The sequence below is a fragment of the Pteropus alecto genome, unplaced genomic scaffold, assembly GCF_000325575.1.
Source record: "Pteropus alecto unplaced genomic scaffold, ASM32557v1 scaffold45, whole genome shotgun sequence".
NCBI classification, from domain to species: Eukaryota; Metazoa; Chordata; class Mammalia; order Chiroptera; family Pteropodidae; genus Pteropus; species Pteropus alecto.
This window is the reverse complement of record NW_006442491.1, coordinates 20080439-20097508: the sequence shown is the minus strand read 5'-3', so window position 1 is coordinate 20097508 and position 17070 is coordinate 20080439. Positions and strand designations below refer to the sequence as shown.

The following is a 17070-nucleotide window of genomic DNA, read 5'->3' as shown; positions in this document are numbered from 1 at the left end:
TTTGGATTTATCCTATTTGGTACTATGTGCTTCCTGGACTCTATGCCTATTTCCTTTGCTAGGTTAGGGAAGTTTTCAGTCATTATTTCTTCAAATAGATTTTCAGTCTCTTATTCTCTCTCTCCTCCTTCTGGTACCATATGATGTGAATATTGTTATGCTTTATGTTGTCCCAGAGGTCCCTTCAACTGTCCTCATTTTTTAAAAATTCTTTTTTCTTTTTACTGTTCTAATTAGATGTTTTCTTTTTGCTGTTCTAATTAGATGTTTTCTACTATCTTGTCTTCCAAATCACTGATTTGATCCTTTGCTTCATCTAATCTGCTGTTGATTCCATCTAATGTATTCTTTATTTCAGTTATTATATTCTTTGTATTCTTTATTTCTGACTGGTTCTTTTTTTATGGTTTCTATCTCTTCATGTAAATTATCACTGAGTTAATCTAGTCTTCCCCTAAGTTCATTGAGCATCCTTATAAACCAGTGATTTGAACTCTGTATCTGGTAGTTTGCTTGCCTTCATTTTATTTAGTTCTTTTTCTGGAGTTTGGTCCTATTCTTTCACTTGAGACATGTTTTCTTGTCTCCTCATTTGGCTGCCTCCCTGTGTTTGTTTTTATGTATTAGATAGATCTGCTGCTGTTGCAGGATTTTCGAACAGAGAGATGAGACACCAAGGCTATAAGCAGGAAGCAGCATTTATTAATGCCGGCACCGGCTCATTGGATTCTTATCCAAAGGTTGAGCCCCAATTGTAACATGGCGGGCAGCTTTATACAATCTTGTACTTTTGCATTCCTACACAGCTATAGATATTCCATATAAGGAAGGAGAGCTTAAGGAGAACACTAATTGGCTGCCAAACTATAAGGAAAGTGGCTTAATCGTTTAAGCAGGTTTTCAGACTGTTTTGGACTGCTGCATCAGCTGGAGAGTCCTGGGATGGAGGCGTGGTGCAGTCAGGAACTAACTCATTCGAGCAGGAAATAGTCAGGTAGGGTCAGGCTGCTACACTTCATCTCCTAGTCGTGGCAGGGTGGCCTTATGTAGTAGGTGTCCTATGGTGCCCAGTGCCACAGTCTCCTTGGCCACCTGAGCCGGGTGGTATAGGAGTGTCCCTTGTGTGGATTGTGTGTGCTCTCCTGTTGTAGTTGACCTTGATTGCGTTTGGGATGTCAGTGGGTGGGATTGACCATCAGGTTGATGGGCTGTGAAGATTGAATGTGACTATAGCAGATGAGTTGTTGTGCAGAGGCTGACCTTACTGAGCAGGATTCGCTTTAGCAGGGCTCTGGTGCCTTCCGAGTCTACTCTTTGGGTGTGTCATTTGTAGAGCTAATTGGGTGGTGCTGTGATATAGTCTGAAGCTCGCCATTGGGTGTGTTGGTTTTGGGGCCTTTTGGGAGGGGCTTTGGTGCAGGCCAAGGTCAGTGGCTGCCTGTGGCTGGCCTGGGGCCATATTGTAGGAGCTACAAAGTGTTCTGTGGTTTGTAGCTGCTTGTGATGGGTTTAGAGACTCCCGGGAGAGGATATGTTGCGAACTGAGACCAGATGTCATTAACATTGCATTAGGGTCTGCTCAGCAAGAGGTACAGGGCATATTAAGGCCAGCAACTGCTTGTTTGGGGTTTGTGGACCTTTCAGAGATTTTAGGAAAGTCTGCAGCATGGCCTGAGGCTGGCTGCTTGTGAGGAATAGCTGCTGAAAGAGATTCGGCTGGTGCGCAGCTTAAGTGGGTCAGGGTCTCAGGGAATCATCAGGGTGGGATGAGTGGTGTTAGCCAGGTTGATGGAGATTCAAACTTGGTGCTTGCTTCTGCCTGCGGGTTGTGTGGGAAAGGGCTCAATAAGGGAACAATGGCCTACAAGCACTTCTGTCTGGGAGAAAACTGTCTTTCCAGCTCTTGCACTGAAGTCACACAAATCAATTTCTCCCATATGTCCTTGGTGCTTTTTGAGCTGCTGTCCCTTTGCTGGAGCTTAGGGTGAGTGTTTGTGAACAAGTGAGTCTGTGCATGGGTCCTTTAAGAGGACATTTGGTTCTACAGCAGCCCTTCGTCTCATGTAGGTGGAGTCCCCGCTGATTATCACAGACAGATGTTGTGGGGACTATTCTCGGCACTGATGCTCTGGAATGGGGAGCTTGGTATGGGGCTGGGACCTTTTGCTCCTTGGGGTAACCTCTGAAACTGAGATATCCCTCCTAAATCTTAACCACCATACATGGGTGTGGGACCAGCCCATTTTGCATCTCCACCCCTCCTACAGGTTTTGATGTGGTTTCTTCTTTTATTATAGGAGTTCTTTTATTATATCTTTTATTATAGGAGTTCTTTTCAGCTAGACTTCAGGTGGTTCTTAAGGGTCACTGTTCTGTAATTTAGCAGGTCATTGGAGGAGGCAAGCATAGCATTTACCTACTCTGCCATCTGGACAGGGACTGCCTTGGTCTGTTTATATGGACTGACTTTTCTCCTGATTATGGATCACATTTTTCTGTTTTGGGCATATCTAGTGATTTTTGATTGGATGGTGGTTATTGCAATGTACATTTTTAAGTGTATGGATTTTGCAATAGTCTTTGTTCTGATAGATAGTGATGTTACTACAGTTCAGTTTGATTCTTTCAAGACTTGTTTTTAAGCTTTGTTAGTAAAACTTTTTTATTCTAGGGATAGTTTAGTCTCATTACTAAGGTGTGACTCTTCTGGAGTCACTACTGCATGTCCCAGGGAATCAATGAGGACTGTTTGGTTAATTATTTGATTAAATGATTCCCAGCCCCATGTGACCTCTGGGAGCTGATCAGTTGACAGTTTCTAGTTTACTTTCTTTGCCTGACTTCACAGAATTTCACTCTATGAAGCATGTACTAGTATTCAGCAGAGACTCAGTGGATCCTTTTGCACATTTGTATAGCTCTTTTCCTGCTTAGCTGCCTTCTGTCTAGAACTTGTTCCACAATTTCTAGCTGTTGCAGGCTCCCTGAGCTCTGATCCTTCTTTCCTCATTCCAGAGAGAATCACCATTCTCTGCCTTGAGATCTCCCTCCTTACTTTGCTTCCTTGTCTGCTGTGTGCCTTCTAGCACAATGCACAGGGATTGGAAGGCTTCATTTGTTTTCCTTCTCTTGGAGATCACAGTCTTGATCCGATCTCTATTGTCCAATATCTGAAAGTAGTTGTTTCACACATTTTGTCCAGTTTCTTAGTTTTTTAAGGCTGGAGGATAAATTTGGTTCTTGTCACTTCATCATGACTAGAAGAGAAATACTTATGTATATTCCAGAAGTTAATTCCATCATTCTGGTTTTATTATTCTCCTGGCCCTGTCTTTTGCATGTTGTGATGGAGACTCTGGCTTCGAGTCTGCTTATTCATTAGGGGCAAGTAACTCAGCCAAACAACCCCAGGACATTCCTGAGTGATTACTTTGAGACTGGATAAAGTGAAAGTCGATTTGTCAAGTGCATTACCCATATGTCTTTGGCTTTAGGCCTGTTTTTTTTTGGTCATTCTGTAATCAAAGACTCATTGATTGAGTAATTCATTAATGTAGAGTCCACAAAACTTTACTGAGTTTCTGTTGTGTGCCATGCACTGCTGTTGTTGATGGAGCCGTGGTAAACACTTAGTGTTCTTCAGTGATTCCTTGGTTAAGGAATGCTCTGTGAGTAAGACCCTTGGGGATCTGAGACAGAGAAGGCATAATTTCTCCTTTCCAAGAACTGATGACTGTGACAGATTCATAAAGTCTCTATTCTTTCTACAGGTCAGTAAACGCTCTGCCACTGACCTGTGCGGCCGGAATGATGGAAACCTTAAGGTGATATTCCCTGATGTAGAGATGGAGGATGTCACTAACTCTGGGGTCAGGGTCAGAGCTCAGCCTGGGGACTATGTGCTGGTTAAGGTAAGGTGTCCTTTTGGGCTTTTGGTTTGCACTGTGAAATGGCTGTTAGATATGATAATTTAGGGGAATGAAATTTTTTCCTGGAGAAATTCTTTATTAAAGTAAAAATCTCTTCTCAACCTGAAAAGTAGAAGGGCACCTTGAATTGAATATTGGATTGTTTCTAACTAATGCCTTTTTGGTTCTCTTCTCTCCTGCCCCAGAAGGGTTCTTTTTGGGAATTTGGTGAGGTTGGAGTACATTGTAGCATGCAGTTTTCTGCACCGGAAAGGCCGGGAAGTATAAGTGATTTTGAGTGAGTTCATAGTTCTCTCTGTCAGATCACCATGCCCTTCAAGGTCTCTGATGCTTTAGACATTGCTAACTTAAATGTGTTCTAGTTTCCTGGGCTCCTTCCCTAGACTAGCAGATCTAAGTGATTGGCTGTGAGATTTCCCCTTCTTTTCCCCCTTTCACTGGGGATAGTCTTCCTTTCTTCTCTTTTTCCTTTACTTTCTTCCTTCCTCTTTTTCTTCTTATACTACCATAGGTCTGCTACTGCCATCTTCCTTTCCTCCTGGTCCTCATGTCCACTTGTCCCAGAACTAGAGGCTGGCAGGACACATACCGATGAGGTGGGGACGAACAAAGCTGCTTCTCCAATACTGAGCTCTGGAGCATCTGCAATAGAGAGAGATGTAGAGAGGGTAATTGTTGTCCTGCTGATGATGATTAGTGTTTTGTGTTCTTACCTATTTCTTAGTGCCTTACCCTCTGCTCTGCCTTCTTTATTTGCTTTTACTGTTATCTCCATCATGAGTCATGGGAGCCATGGTCCATGGCTTGCAGCTGAGGGAGGCTCATTCTCCTGGCACATAACCTCTTTAGATTGGCCTGAAAATTTGCCAACACTTTAGAATTTTTCTTTTCTGTTCATCTGACAAAAACTTACAACACAATCAGTTTGCTTGTGGGAGACTTTATGATCCCATTTCCTTCTGTCCTTGTCCTGACTGGGGATTGTCTTACTTAAATGTTGCCTAGGAATTTCCTAAATAAAGAGTAATTTCTACTAGGCAGTAATGTGGTTGATCTGGAAACACTCTCTCGTAGGATTCTCCATTTTTTTTAATACTACCTTATTTTCTTATTTCTCTTTTCTGAATATTTGTTTCTTTAATTTTTAGTTGCTTTCTCATACCTCCTCCTACTGTTTCCACTGTAGCTAAGGGTTACTTAAAAAAAGGAATGAGGTTGGTGGGTAGGCTGTAGTGTTAGTATGATATTCTTTTGTAAAATGGAAAAATTCTAATTGTTAAGAAAGTTGGAAACGTCATCCTGTATTACGAGGTTACTCTCTTTTATTCCCAAGTGACATAGACTCCCAAGTAAGATTTAGTGCAGGGATCAGAATGAAGGAGGGCCTGTGGAACCAGGGATCTATCGGCTCTTTCTCTCTTGCCTGTCTGTGCTGCTTCATTTCTCTCCACTTAGAGTCTCTGGGCTGTGTTAGGGCCACTCTCATAAATTTCATTGTCTTGTTTCTCTTTCGTCTGTGGTGCTTATTTGGCTAAACCCCAGCCCTGGTAAAAGTGATTATCTGCTTCCTCTGCATCTGTACCCTATCAGCTGAACATTGCTGAGGAAAAGCATGCAGTTAATCTGTATTATGTAGATTAGGTCAGATGATGATGATTGAAAACTCAAAATACAGTGGCTTAAATAAGGTAGGAGTTCTCTTTCTCATAAATATCTAGATGTGAAAGGTCAAGGACTGGTGATTGTGATGGCTCCGTGGTCATCAAGGGTCGAGGCTCCTTCTGTTTTTGTTCTCTGTGTATGGCCTCCATTCTGAAGGTTGCATTGTGATCCAAGATGGCTGCTTCAGCTACCTTGTCTGTATCTTAGGTATCAGGTAGAAGGGAGGGGAAGGGCATGCCTTCTTCGTTTCAGGACACTTTGCAGAAGTTCTATGCACTATTTCTACTATAGTAACATACCACACCAGACTGCAAAGTATCTGAGAAGTGTGGTTTTCATTCTGAATGACCATGTGCCCAGTTAAAAATTGGGAGTTATGTTACTGAGGAAGAAAGGGAGAAATATTAGGAGATAACTAACAGTCTCTTCCACATAAACCAAATGCACTCAGTTCAAATTCATGACCATAAAACCCAAATGAGCACTGAGCATGCCTCTGAAATCCTGATCCTAGAAAATTTCCCTAGTAAATTGATTTTTCCTCTCTCTTTCTTCTTAAATCTTCATCTGCCTATCCAAACCCTAGTTTCAGCATATGTCTGCCTTATATTTCATTGATAAAGTTAAATGAAACCTCATTGTCTCATCATTATTTCTACCAGCTTACTCACATATTATATCAATATATATAACACTATTTATGCATTGTACTGTTGTTGGCCATTTTGGTTGTTTCTAGTTTGGAGCTATTATAAATAGATTTGCTATGAATATTTCTGTACAGGTGTTTTAGTACACATATGTATTTATTTCTGTTGGGTGTATGGCTTGGAATTGCTGGGTAATAGGGTTTGTATAATAGAAATAGTCAAAATGATTGTACCATTTTACACTCCCACTAGCCATGCATGAGAATTCCAGAGGCTTCATATTTCCTCCTTCCATTCTTGCCTTCCTCTAGTCTGTCTACCCCACAGTAGGCAGTGTGATCTTTCTAAATCAAATCACTCCTCTGCTTAAGCCCTCCTCTGATTGGAGCCAGCATGAAATGCAAGGTGTCCAAGGCCTTATATGAATTGTCCTAGCTACCTTTCCAACCTCATGTCCCCTTCACTCTTCTTATTCTCTCTCCTCCATCCTTGGTGGCCCCCTTTTTGTCCCTCACACCTAGTCTAGTGTCAGAGACTTTGCATGTGCTGTGTTGCTTGGGAGGCTTTTCATCTTTTCCTGGCTGCCTTCTTCAAAACCTTCAGATTTCCTCTCAAATGTCACCTCCTTGAGAGTCCTTCTCTGGCCACTGTAGTGCTAAAGCAGCTTCCCTCCATCTTGTCCTTGTTGCTATTTATCACATCAGCCCATTTTTTATTTATAGCTCTTTTCAGTGCCTGAAATCATCCTTGTTTATTTCTTTACATATTTATTGTCTGTTTTCCCCTGGAAGCTCCTTTGAGGTTAGAGTAAATAACTGTTTTGTTCATCTCAGTATCTCTAGCACTTAGGACTATTCCTAGAACATAATAAGCACTCAATAAATATTTACTAATGGACTGATTTGTTCTTATGGTAAGAAATGAGACCACTGGTAACTTTGGGGTCACATGCTTTTAGCTCACAAAGAGGAAAGAGAACCTTTTCACCAAATTTTGGCCGTAAGTAGCCTAAGGAAGGATCTAACTAGTCCAGCCTGGATCACAGCTTACCTGTGGGGTTAGGAGGGCAGGGTCTTTGATGGGCAGCTCACACCTGAACTTTATGGTTGGTGCTGGGGAGGAGCTACCTCCCAAGAGAAAAAAAGTAGCTGTTTGGGACCTATTTTTGAACTTCTTAAATTGTATGCATTACCATTGCATCAGAGGTCTCTTCCTCCCAAGATTGGGGGCATACAGGAACCATGCAGTCTCTGCTGGCCTTTCATCTCCATCAGGTCCCTTTTGGTGGCCCCTCCTTGCAGGCTCCATATTAAGTCCCTGTAGAACAGTCTTATTTACCTTGCCTTTTCCTGACTGGTTTTCTTTCAGATCACCTCTGCCAGCTCTCAGACACTTAAAGGACATGTTCTCTGCAGGACCACTTTGAAGGACTCTTCAACATATTGTTGACCTGAGTTATGGCCTGAGTTGATGTGAGCAGTCCTTCCCAACAGGAAGGGAGATATGACTGGTCACTAATGAAAGAGGTAATAAAGCTTTGAAGACAAGCCATAAGTGGCGAAATAACTTTATGTCAAATGGAAAATGCATCTCTTTGCTGCTACATGAACAGCCTTTATAATCATTAAATTTACCTAAACTAAAGTGGTCCCTGTCTCTCTACTTTTACTTCATTTTTGCCTTTGTTAGTGTTTCTGGAATTTTCCCTAGAGTGTCTGTGTTAAGTAGTTCCCAACCCAGTTTCTGCTATGGACACTGCTAACCTCTCTGGTATTCTCCCCTGGACCCCAGGAATTAGAGAACGAAGGGGAGGGGAGGGAGGAGAGAAACCTTTGCTTGGGAAAAACTGCTCTAGATTATATTTTGGTTTGATGACAATGACTCAGCTGCTTATCTCCTCACCTTATCCTCATATTTTACCTGAGGATTTCCCTCTGCTGGTCTGTTATCTCCATCAGGTCCCTTTTGGTGGGCTTTGCACCTCTTTTTTAGGCTGTCACTACCAAGATTATGTCATTTTGTGGGTATCATGAAAAAAAATCCAAAAGACGGTAGCATGGAATACTTGGAGTAAGGAGGACTTTTGTTCAAGTCCCCACTTCATCGCTTAAAACTTGTGTGAACTTGAGTAGTAACTTTATTCTTCTGTGCCTGAGTTTTCTCATGTGACATGGGGATAATAATAAAATGCTTATCTCATATGGAGTTCAATGATATTACACTCCTAAAGAGTTTAGCCCTATCTATGGAAAACAGTAAGTTCTTATCAAATGGGAGCAATCATTGATTTTGCTTCTAAAACAGACAGTACATGTTAGGATGTTCTGAGGCTTTATTGTGTGTCTGCCCTTGATCTCCTTTAGACCCTTTACACTTACCTGCACGACCACATTTGGGAACCCCAGGTTGGGAACTTCTTCCTCAGGTGCCGGTTTGGCCCAGGAAGATTGGTTTCTGCTCTCAAGGTCCATCTTCTACTGAGGAAAACATTTGTTATGGCTCCTCACCTCAGTTCTTAATTCAAAAGGCATTTTAAAACAAGTTTTGACATTTTATTTTACTTTTTATGAAAAAAACATACATATAAATAATTAGAACAATATAACAGGTATCTATAATGTATGAAATTAATGCTATATGAATTTTAATCTCAATAAAGAGGGAGAGTATCAGTAATATAGTGTATGTCTAATGTAGTATTAGACAATTTCAAAGCAAAAAATATTACCAGGTTTAAAGAAGGTCATTTCATCATGATAAAGGGGTCAGTTAATCTAGGGAACATAAAAATTCTAAATGTTTATTCACCTATTAAGAGAGCTTCAAAATACATGAAGCAAAACATGATAGAACTGCAAAGGGACAACAGGCAATCCATAATTATTTTTAAATATATGGACTTTAGTAAATAATGTATTACCACATGGTTGTGATTTATAATTCTTTTTATACAGTGTTGGATTCGATTTGCTGTTAATGTGTTGAGGATTTTTACATCTATGTTTACTAGAGATACTGGTCTGTAGGTTCTTTGCTTGTGTTGTCTTTTTCTGGCTTTGGTATTAGCGTAATGTTTGCATCAGAGTGAGTTAGGAAGCAGTCCCTCTGCTTCTATCTTAGGGAAGAGATCGTAGTGAATTAGTATAATTTCTTCCTTAAATGTTTGTTAAAATTAACCAATGAAGTCATTGAACCTTCTGCTTTCTATTTTGGAAGGTTATTAGTTATTGATTGATTCAATTTCTTTAATAGATATAGGTCTATCCAAATTGTGTATTTTTCTTGTGTGTGTTTTGACCAAGTGTCTTTCAAGGAATTGGTCCCTTTCATTTAGATTATCAAGTTTGTGGACATAGAGTTGTTCATAATATTTTTTATTATTTTAGTGTTCACAGGTTCTGTAGCGGTATCCTTGCTTTATTTTCAATATTAGTAACTTGTGCCTTCTCTTTTTTTCCTTAATTAGCCTGCCTACTGGCTTATCAGTGCTATTGACCTTTTAAATGTTATTAATCTTTTTAAGGTTTTGGTTTCATTACTTTTCTTTATTTCTCGTTTTCAATTTTATTGATTTCTGCTCTAATTCTTACTCTTTTCATTTTGTAAAAGAAAAGAAGTTTGGATTACTTTGGGCTAATTTGCTCTTCTTTTTCTAAAAGTTTCCAGAGGAAGCTTAGATTATTGGTTCTACATCTTTCATCTTTCCTAATATATGCATTTAATACCATAAACTTCCCTCTAAACAGTGCTTTTGTTTCATCTCCTAAATTTTGATAAGTGGTATTTTTATTTTTATTAAGTTAAAATCTTTAAAAATTTCTCTTGAGATTTCTTTGCAATTGCTTTCTTTCTTTCTCCCTCTCTTTCTCTCTCCCTCCCTTCCTTTCTTCCTTTCTTTTTTTCTTTCTTTTAATGTGGGTGTTTACAGCTATAAATTTACCCTGAGCACTGTTTTTACTGTATCCCTTATGTTTTGGTAGGTTGTGTTTTTGTTTTCATTCATATCAAAGTATTTTCTAATTTTTCCTTTTGATTTCTTTGACCCATTTTTGGTTTAAGAGTTTATTGTTTAATTTTCCACATCTTTTTGAATTTTCCAAATTTCTGTCTGTTGTAGATTTTAAGTTTCATTCCATTGTGGTCAGTGTAGTTACCTTGTATGATTTCAATCCTTTTAAATGATTGAGAATCATTTTGTCATCTGACATATGGTCTATCCTTGAGAATGTTCCAAGTGCTCTTGAGAAGAATATGTATTCTATTGATGGTAGAGTGTTCTAGATATGTTTGCTATGTCTAGTTGTTTTATAGTGTTGTCCAAATTTTCTATTTTCTTGTTTATCTTTTTTCTAGTTGTTCTTTCTACTGTTGAAAGTAGTGTGTTGTAGTCTCCAATATTATTATTGAACTGTTTTTTTCTTCAATTCTGTCAGAGTTCGCTCCATAAATGTTGAGGCTCTTTTGTTAGCTATATATATGTTTATAATTGTTATATCATTTTGGTGTGAATTGCCCTTTATTTTTGTATAATATCCTTTGTGTCTTGTAACAATTTTGTTTAAAGTTTATTTTTTATAATATTAATATAGCCTCTTCGGTTCTCTTTTTGTTAGCATTCAAATGAAATATCTTTTTCAAATTATTTATGTCCTTGGTTCTGAAGCAAGTTTCCTGTAGACAGCATATATTTAGATCATATGTTGTTTTTAATCCATTCAGCCAGTCTCTGCCTTGTAAGTTGAGACATTAATCTTTTTACATCTATTGTAATTATTGATAAGGAGTGACTTCAGTTGATTTGCTCTTTGTATGCTATATATCTTATAGCCTTTTTGTTCCTTGACTCCTCCATTATGGCCTTTTTTTGTGTTAGATATTTTCTAGTCGACTATGTTGATTCTCTTTTATTTTTTTTTTCAGTATATGTGTGTATACATACATACATATATAGTTATTTTCTTATTTGCTTTGAGGATTATAATTAACATCTTAATTTATAAATGCCTAAGCTGGTACTTAGTTTCAGAAGTATTCAAAAACATTGCTCCTATGGAGTTCTATCTCACCCCTTTATGCAGTTATTGTTCTAAAATACATCTTTATGTATCTTGCGCCTTTCAATATAGATTTGTAATTGTTTTATGTAATTTTCTTTTAAATCATATAGGGTAAAAAAGAAGAGCTACTATGAATTACAAGCAACTTACCTTTGCTGTCAGATTCAAAAAAAGGGAAATTAGGTTCCCCCTCTTGATGGAAGTGGCTGGGTTCTACAAGAGCACGTGGGATGGTAGATATTGTTGGTGCCATCTTTGGAAATATAAAGTGTCATAGATCTCATGGTAGGAAAAAGAGCTTGGTGAGTTGGTGGGTTGAAGACACTGAGAGGTTACTGTAGATGGAACATTGTGAGGGCAGACGAGAGTGATGAGAGATAGGATCGGAAAGGTTGGCTTTGGAGACGTCCATGACTTTTGAGGCCTGATGAATTTTATTTAAATACAGTAGGCAGGCATTAGGTGGTTTTTGTTTTTTTAATTTAATTTCTTTTTTTATTTTGGAATATTTTAGATACCCAGAAAAGTTGCAAAGTTAGTTTAAAGAGTTCCCCTAAATCCTTCACACAGCTGCCCTGATGTGAACATTTTATATAGCTATAGTATACATTTGTCAAAACTAAGAAATTAATACTGTCATGTTACTATTAACTAAATACAAACTTTATTTAGATTTCACCAGTTTTTCCACTAATGACTGTACCTTTTCTGTTTTAGGATCCAGTCTAAGATACCACATTACATTTAGTTATGTCTCCTTATTCTCTTCTGATCTGTGCAAGTTCCTCAGTCTTTCTTTGTTTTACATGGCTCTGATACTTTTGAAGAGTACTGGTGAGGTATTCTGTAGAACGTTCTTCAATTTGGACTTTTTGATGTCTTCTCGTGATTAGTACCCTCTTCATCAAATCACATCAGGGAGAACATGATGTAAATATTCCTGCTTCATCACCTGGTTAAGGTGCCGTTTGCTGTGTTTCTTCACTGTAAAGTTGCTGTTTTTGCTTTTCTAAACTCTCATTCTTGAGAAGTGAGTCACTAAGTTCCATCTACCCAGAAAGATGATGGGGATTAAGCTCCACCTCCCAAAGGGAGAGTGTTTACACATATTATTTGGAATTTTTCTATCAGGACTACTTGCCTCTTTTCTCCTGTTTATTTATTTATTGTATCATTTATTTATGTCAGTATGACCTCATGGATGTTTACTTTGTATTTTGGTTTACACTCTGATGTTTATCCTGTCGCTCAAATTGATGCCAATTTGGGAATTGGGAGCTCTTTCAGATCGGTTCTTGTGTCCTTTTATTTTTCTTTCTTTTTATTAATGTTTTGTTTATTTGTTTATAAGCTTTTAATTTTAGAACGGATTTAGTTTTACAAAATTATTTCAGAGACAGTACAGGGAGTTCCTCTATACCCCACACCCATTTTCCCCTATTATAAAATCTTAATTTAATGTGGTTCACTTGTTACAATTAATAAATCAATGGTAATATGTTATTTGCTAAAGCCCACACTTTATTCAGATATCCTCAGTTTTCTCCTAATCTCTTTTTATTGTTCCAGAATCCCATCTAGGATAACATAGTACCTTCAGTCATCATGTCTCTTTAGTCTCCTCTTGGTTGTGATCATTTCTCACTTTCCTCATTTTTGATGACCTCGACAGTTTTGAGGAGAACTGGTCAGTATTTTGTACAGTGTTTTCTTAGTTGAGATTTGTCACGTTTTTCTCATTATTAGATTGGGGTTATATGTTTTGAGGAGGAAGAGCACAGAGGTAAAGTGCTATTCTTATCACATCATAAGGGTATATACTCTTTATGTGTTTTATCACTGTTAATGTTGACCTCGAGCACCTGGCTTGAGGTATTGTTTGTCAGATTTCTTTCCTGTAAAGTTGTTCCTTTTTTCTCCCTTTCCATACTATGCTCTCTGGAGGAAAGTCCCTATGTGTAGCCAAAACTTAAGGTGTAAGAAGTTATGTTCTACCTCCAAAGGGTGGAGTAGCTGTGCAAATCATTTAGGATTCTTCTATAAGGGAGATTTGCCTGTTCTCATTTATTTATTGAGTCATTTATTTATATCAGTATAGACTGCTGGATATTTATACTTTGGGTTATAATCTAATACTACTTATTTAGTTTATCAGATTATTTCAGGCTTGGCAACTCTTTCAGTTGGCCCTATATTCCTTTGACATACCTCCATTATTGTGGGTTGTTTTTTTATTTTGGTGTGTGTGCGAGCACTTTCTTATTTTCAGTAACTATAAGAAGCTCTAGGGCCAGCTTATGTATTTCCTCTCCAGTCTTAGAATTAGTCATTTCTCCAAGGAGCCCTGATTGCTTTTATCAAGAATGGTATCAAAAACCAACATCTGCTAGGTATGCTTGTTGCTACTGTGGGTTGGAAGGTGTTTTGTTTTTTAAACAGAGGTAAAATTCACATAACATAAAATTAATAATTGTCAAGGGAACAATTTAGTGGCATTTATAATACATTCAGAATGTTGTGCAGCCACCACCTCTATTTGGTTCCAAAACATTTCCATCACTCCAAAATAAAACTCCATGCCTATTTAGTTATTCCTCCTTGCCTGCCCCTCCTTGCCCTCCTGGGAACCACAATTTTGTATTCTGTTTCTATGGATTTACCTATTCTGAATATTGCATATAAATTGAATTGTACAATATGTGATGTTTTATGTATTGCTTCATTCACTGAGCATAATCTTCTCGAGACACTGGGCACAGTGTTCATGGTATCACCAGACCCTTACCTACTCTGTTCCATTCAGCTTTTAGCATTTGGTTTTTGCCTCTCGATGTTTAACATGTGATGAAGGGGATGTTGATTCTAGCTTCTGTGTGATTTTCATGTTGGGCTAATGGGAAAAGAAATCATTTGGAGTTGGAGAGGGCAGGGCAGAGATATAAGAAATAAAGTCTTAATCATCATCACGATTGTCCCTTAGCACATTAGATAAATTAATCTTGGGTTTTGTCACCTCATCATTCATATTATTAATTTTTATATTCCTAGTATATAGTGCTTTTACTAGTCATAAATGTACAAATTTTTGTTTGTAGAAATTGAAGACAAGTGAGTCATTTTCTGCATAAAAACAGGTTAATTATTAAAGAGATGATTACAAAATGCCAAAATCCCTATTCTTGCTTTTCTTGTCCAGTTAATTCAAGGTAAAATTCCAAAGAATAGTTGACAAGTTTAGAACACTATTCTACTTGACTCCTTGATCATAAGGATGTCCTTGGCTCAAAATTTCTGAAGAGAAGTTTCGGAATGCTTTCATTCTAGGAAATTCTTCGGTATCACATGTGCTGGGTTTAGTTTGCAGCCTGAAGGTCATTCTGTGGGAAGATAAAACAACTAATTAAGTCCTTTTTTGTCCTTTCTGCTTTTACTTTTATTAGCATTTATTTTATGCTGAATTTACTCCTGGGCCATAAGTTTTTGTTTCTTTAGTTTCTTCTTTTTTGTGTGTGCAACCTCCTTTCTGGTTCAGGAACAATCTGCTTTTTTCAGTAAGGATCATCTTAGTGTGGCAGAGAGAGCTCAGGTATGGGTTAACCCGCCCATGACCTCTGTAAGCTCTGTGCTGCATCCCGGGAGCTTTGTTCACTTGGATGTGCTCAGTGACCAGAGAGTCTACATCTAAACCCTTAAGTTGAGCATTACTCTCTGCATTTTTAAGCATGTGCAACAGATATTCAGCACTCTTTTTGGACCACCAACACCTACCAAATCCATCATTGTAACGATGGAATGGCATACATCGCTTCTGTAAAGTGACATCCTTCGTATATTTGGTGGCTTTTCAGATATGCATACCCTGATGGCCTGGGCAGTTTCAGAAGTGTTCTTGAAGTGAACACAAAAATTTGAACCTTTCGATTTGCATGATTTTGTGGGGTTTTCTGGGTCAATTGAACAACAACCTATTTTTAGAGGTTACCTTAGGCGCTTACAGGAAGAGCCAACTACTTACACTCTTAAATATGTAAGCTGGCTGCAGGCACAGGCTGTATTTCCCTGACCACAGCACTTGCTTCAAGGATGGGGATATGGAACAGTTCAGGCCAGTGGGAGCCCCAGAGTTTAGTTTTGGGTGATTTGTCATTTGAACTATTCCAGAAAGAAATGGATGTTGAAGCTCTTAGTGGGTGGAAGACCTCCATGTAGAGCCAAAATAGAGCTCACCCAGAAGTGGTAGAGCTAAGAGATGGATTCTGGTATCATCGTTTGGGCCCTGAATAAAGCCACTACTGAAGCTAACACCATCTCTGGATGTTGAATACCTCCAATTTTATTGTTGTTGCTTAAACCAGTTTGTTGTGCTTTTTCTCACTTGTAACTGAAAGATAGTTCGCATTCATCTGATCCAATCTATTGATTCAAGGCTGACTTGAGGAGGCTAAGTGATGTATCCAAGCCCACTCAGAGTTATGGAGCATAAGGGCAGGAGGTAGAAAACCAACACTGAATCAAATGCTGATTTTATCATGCTCTCCACCCTGGTAATTGATATGGGGACATTTAGGGGTTAAGTAAGATGGGAATGTACAACTCTGAGCTTTGAGTCACCATGAAAGAAGCTGATATTCTCCTGGTCAGATAACATACTCATTAAGCATGTTTATCAAGAATGAAACAGCTACAGGTGATAGAGATTTTAAGCTTCTTTACTCTTCCTAGTTCCACCCTTATCATTTAGTATTTCCCTGGTGACAAATTTAAATAAAAATCCCATTCTTTTAATGGTATTTCAGGAATCCAAACCTCCAGGGGTAGGAAAAGTCTTGCTGGCCAGGTCCTGGGTTTCGTCTACTCTGGGATTTGGGAAATGTCACTAATTTCCTGCTTTGGCTGCCTTGGCAGCTCCCAATCCCACCAAGAAGAGAGGAATGATAGGACTTTGCAAAAACAGTTGGGACTGGGGAGCGACCACTGAGACTCCTAAGGGGCTTTTTGTCCTGTGATGGCCTGCATGATGAGTCATAGTAATTTGGAGAAGCTGATAAGTTGCCACCTTTTCTGCCCTGAGTGTGGTGAGGAGAGTTCGTTGGGTGCCGGGGGTGCATATTTCGTATGGTGTTGCAGTTCACAGCCCCACCCTCTTCTGTCTGTCACCCAACTGGATCCCAAATGAGTCTTGGCCATCTCCTTCCATTGACCTGGGCAGCCCCAGGGTGGTTGGGTATTTGTACTCACAGTTCTGGCATTCGGCGAAATCACTGAGATCAATGTCACATGATTTGGAATTTTTCATCTGTGAATTAACCACCAGTTAGCTTTGCAGAGGAAATGTAGCAGGCCCACCCACCTCCTCACCTCCTCTTCTTCTCCCCTGTCCTCTTTCCCTTCTCCCTGTCCTATTTGCTGGCCTTCTTTTAGGCAGAACTCATCCTTCTCCCTCCCTGTTGCCTGAGTCATTGTCCTATCCTGCTGCTGGTCTTTTGGGGCCAGAAGGGCTGTTGCTTCCCCTAGTTTCTGGACTCCTGAAGGCTAATGTCTTCTGAAAGCCGATGTTGTCTCCATCCCAAGTCTCCTCCAGCATTAGGCCATATCTGAGGAAAGGGCTTCTTCCTGTCTTACCCCCAATGACATAGACTTCTGGGTAGTGCCCTCCCCCTTCCCATGACTTACATTCTTCTGCATGTTAACTGTGAGCAGTTTAGGAATGACGGCATCCAAAGGCAGAGGGATAGGGAGAGGCAAAGAATCTGTGAGTCTGGGAAAGATACG

The 17070-nt window shown here is 39.1% G+C and overlaps 1 protein-coding gene across 2 annotated transcripts in view; it reads left to right on the top strand.

Moving 5' to 3' along the window:
* The window catches only part of CDK5RAP1 (CDK5 regulatory subunit associated protein 1), a 30386-nt gene extending 22498 nt beyond the window's left edge, over window positions 1-7888 (top strand). Inside the window, exons 13-14 of one of the 2 annotated variants that reach the window (XM_006921720.3) lie at window positions 3771-3911; window positions 7610-7888. In XM_006921720.3, coding sequence (XP_006921782.1) covers window positions 3771-3911; window positions 7610-7690 — 222 coding nt within the window. In that variant the 3' untranslated portion in view covers window positions 7691-7888. The remainder of the gene's footprint in view (window positions 1-3770; window positions 3912-7609) is intronic. The other variant, XM_025039940.1, reaches the window with a different exon arrangement.
* Window positions 7889-17070: the final 9182 nt, after the last annotated feature.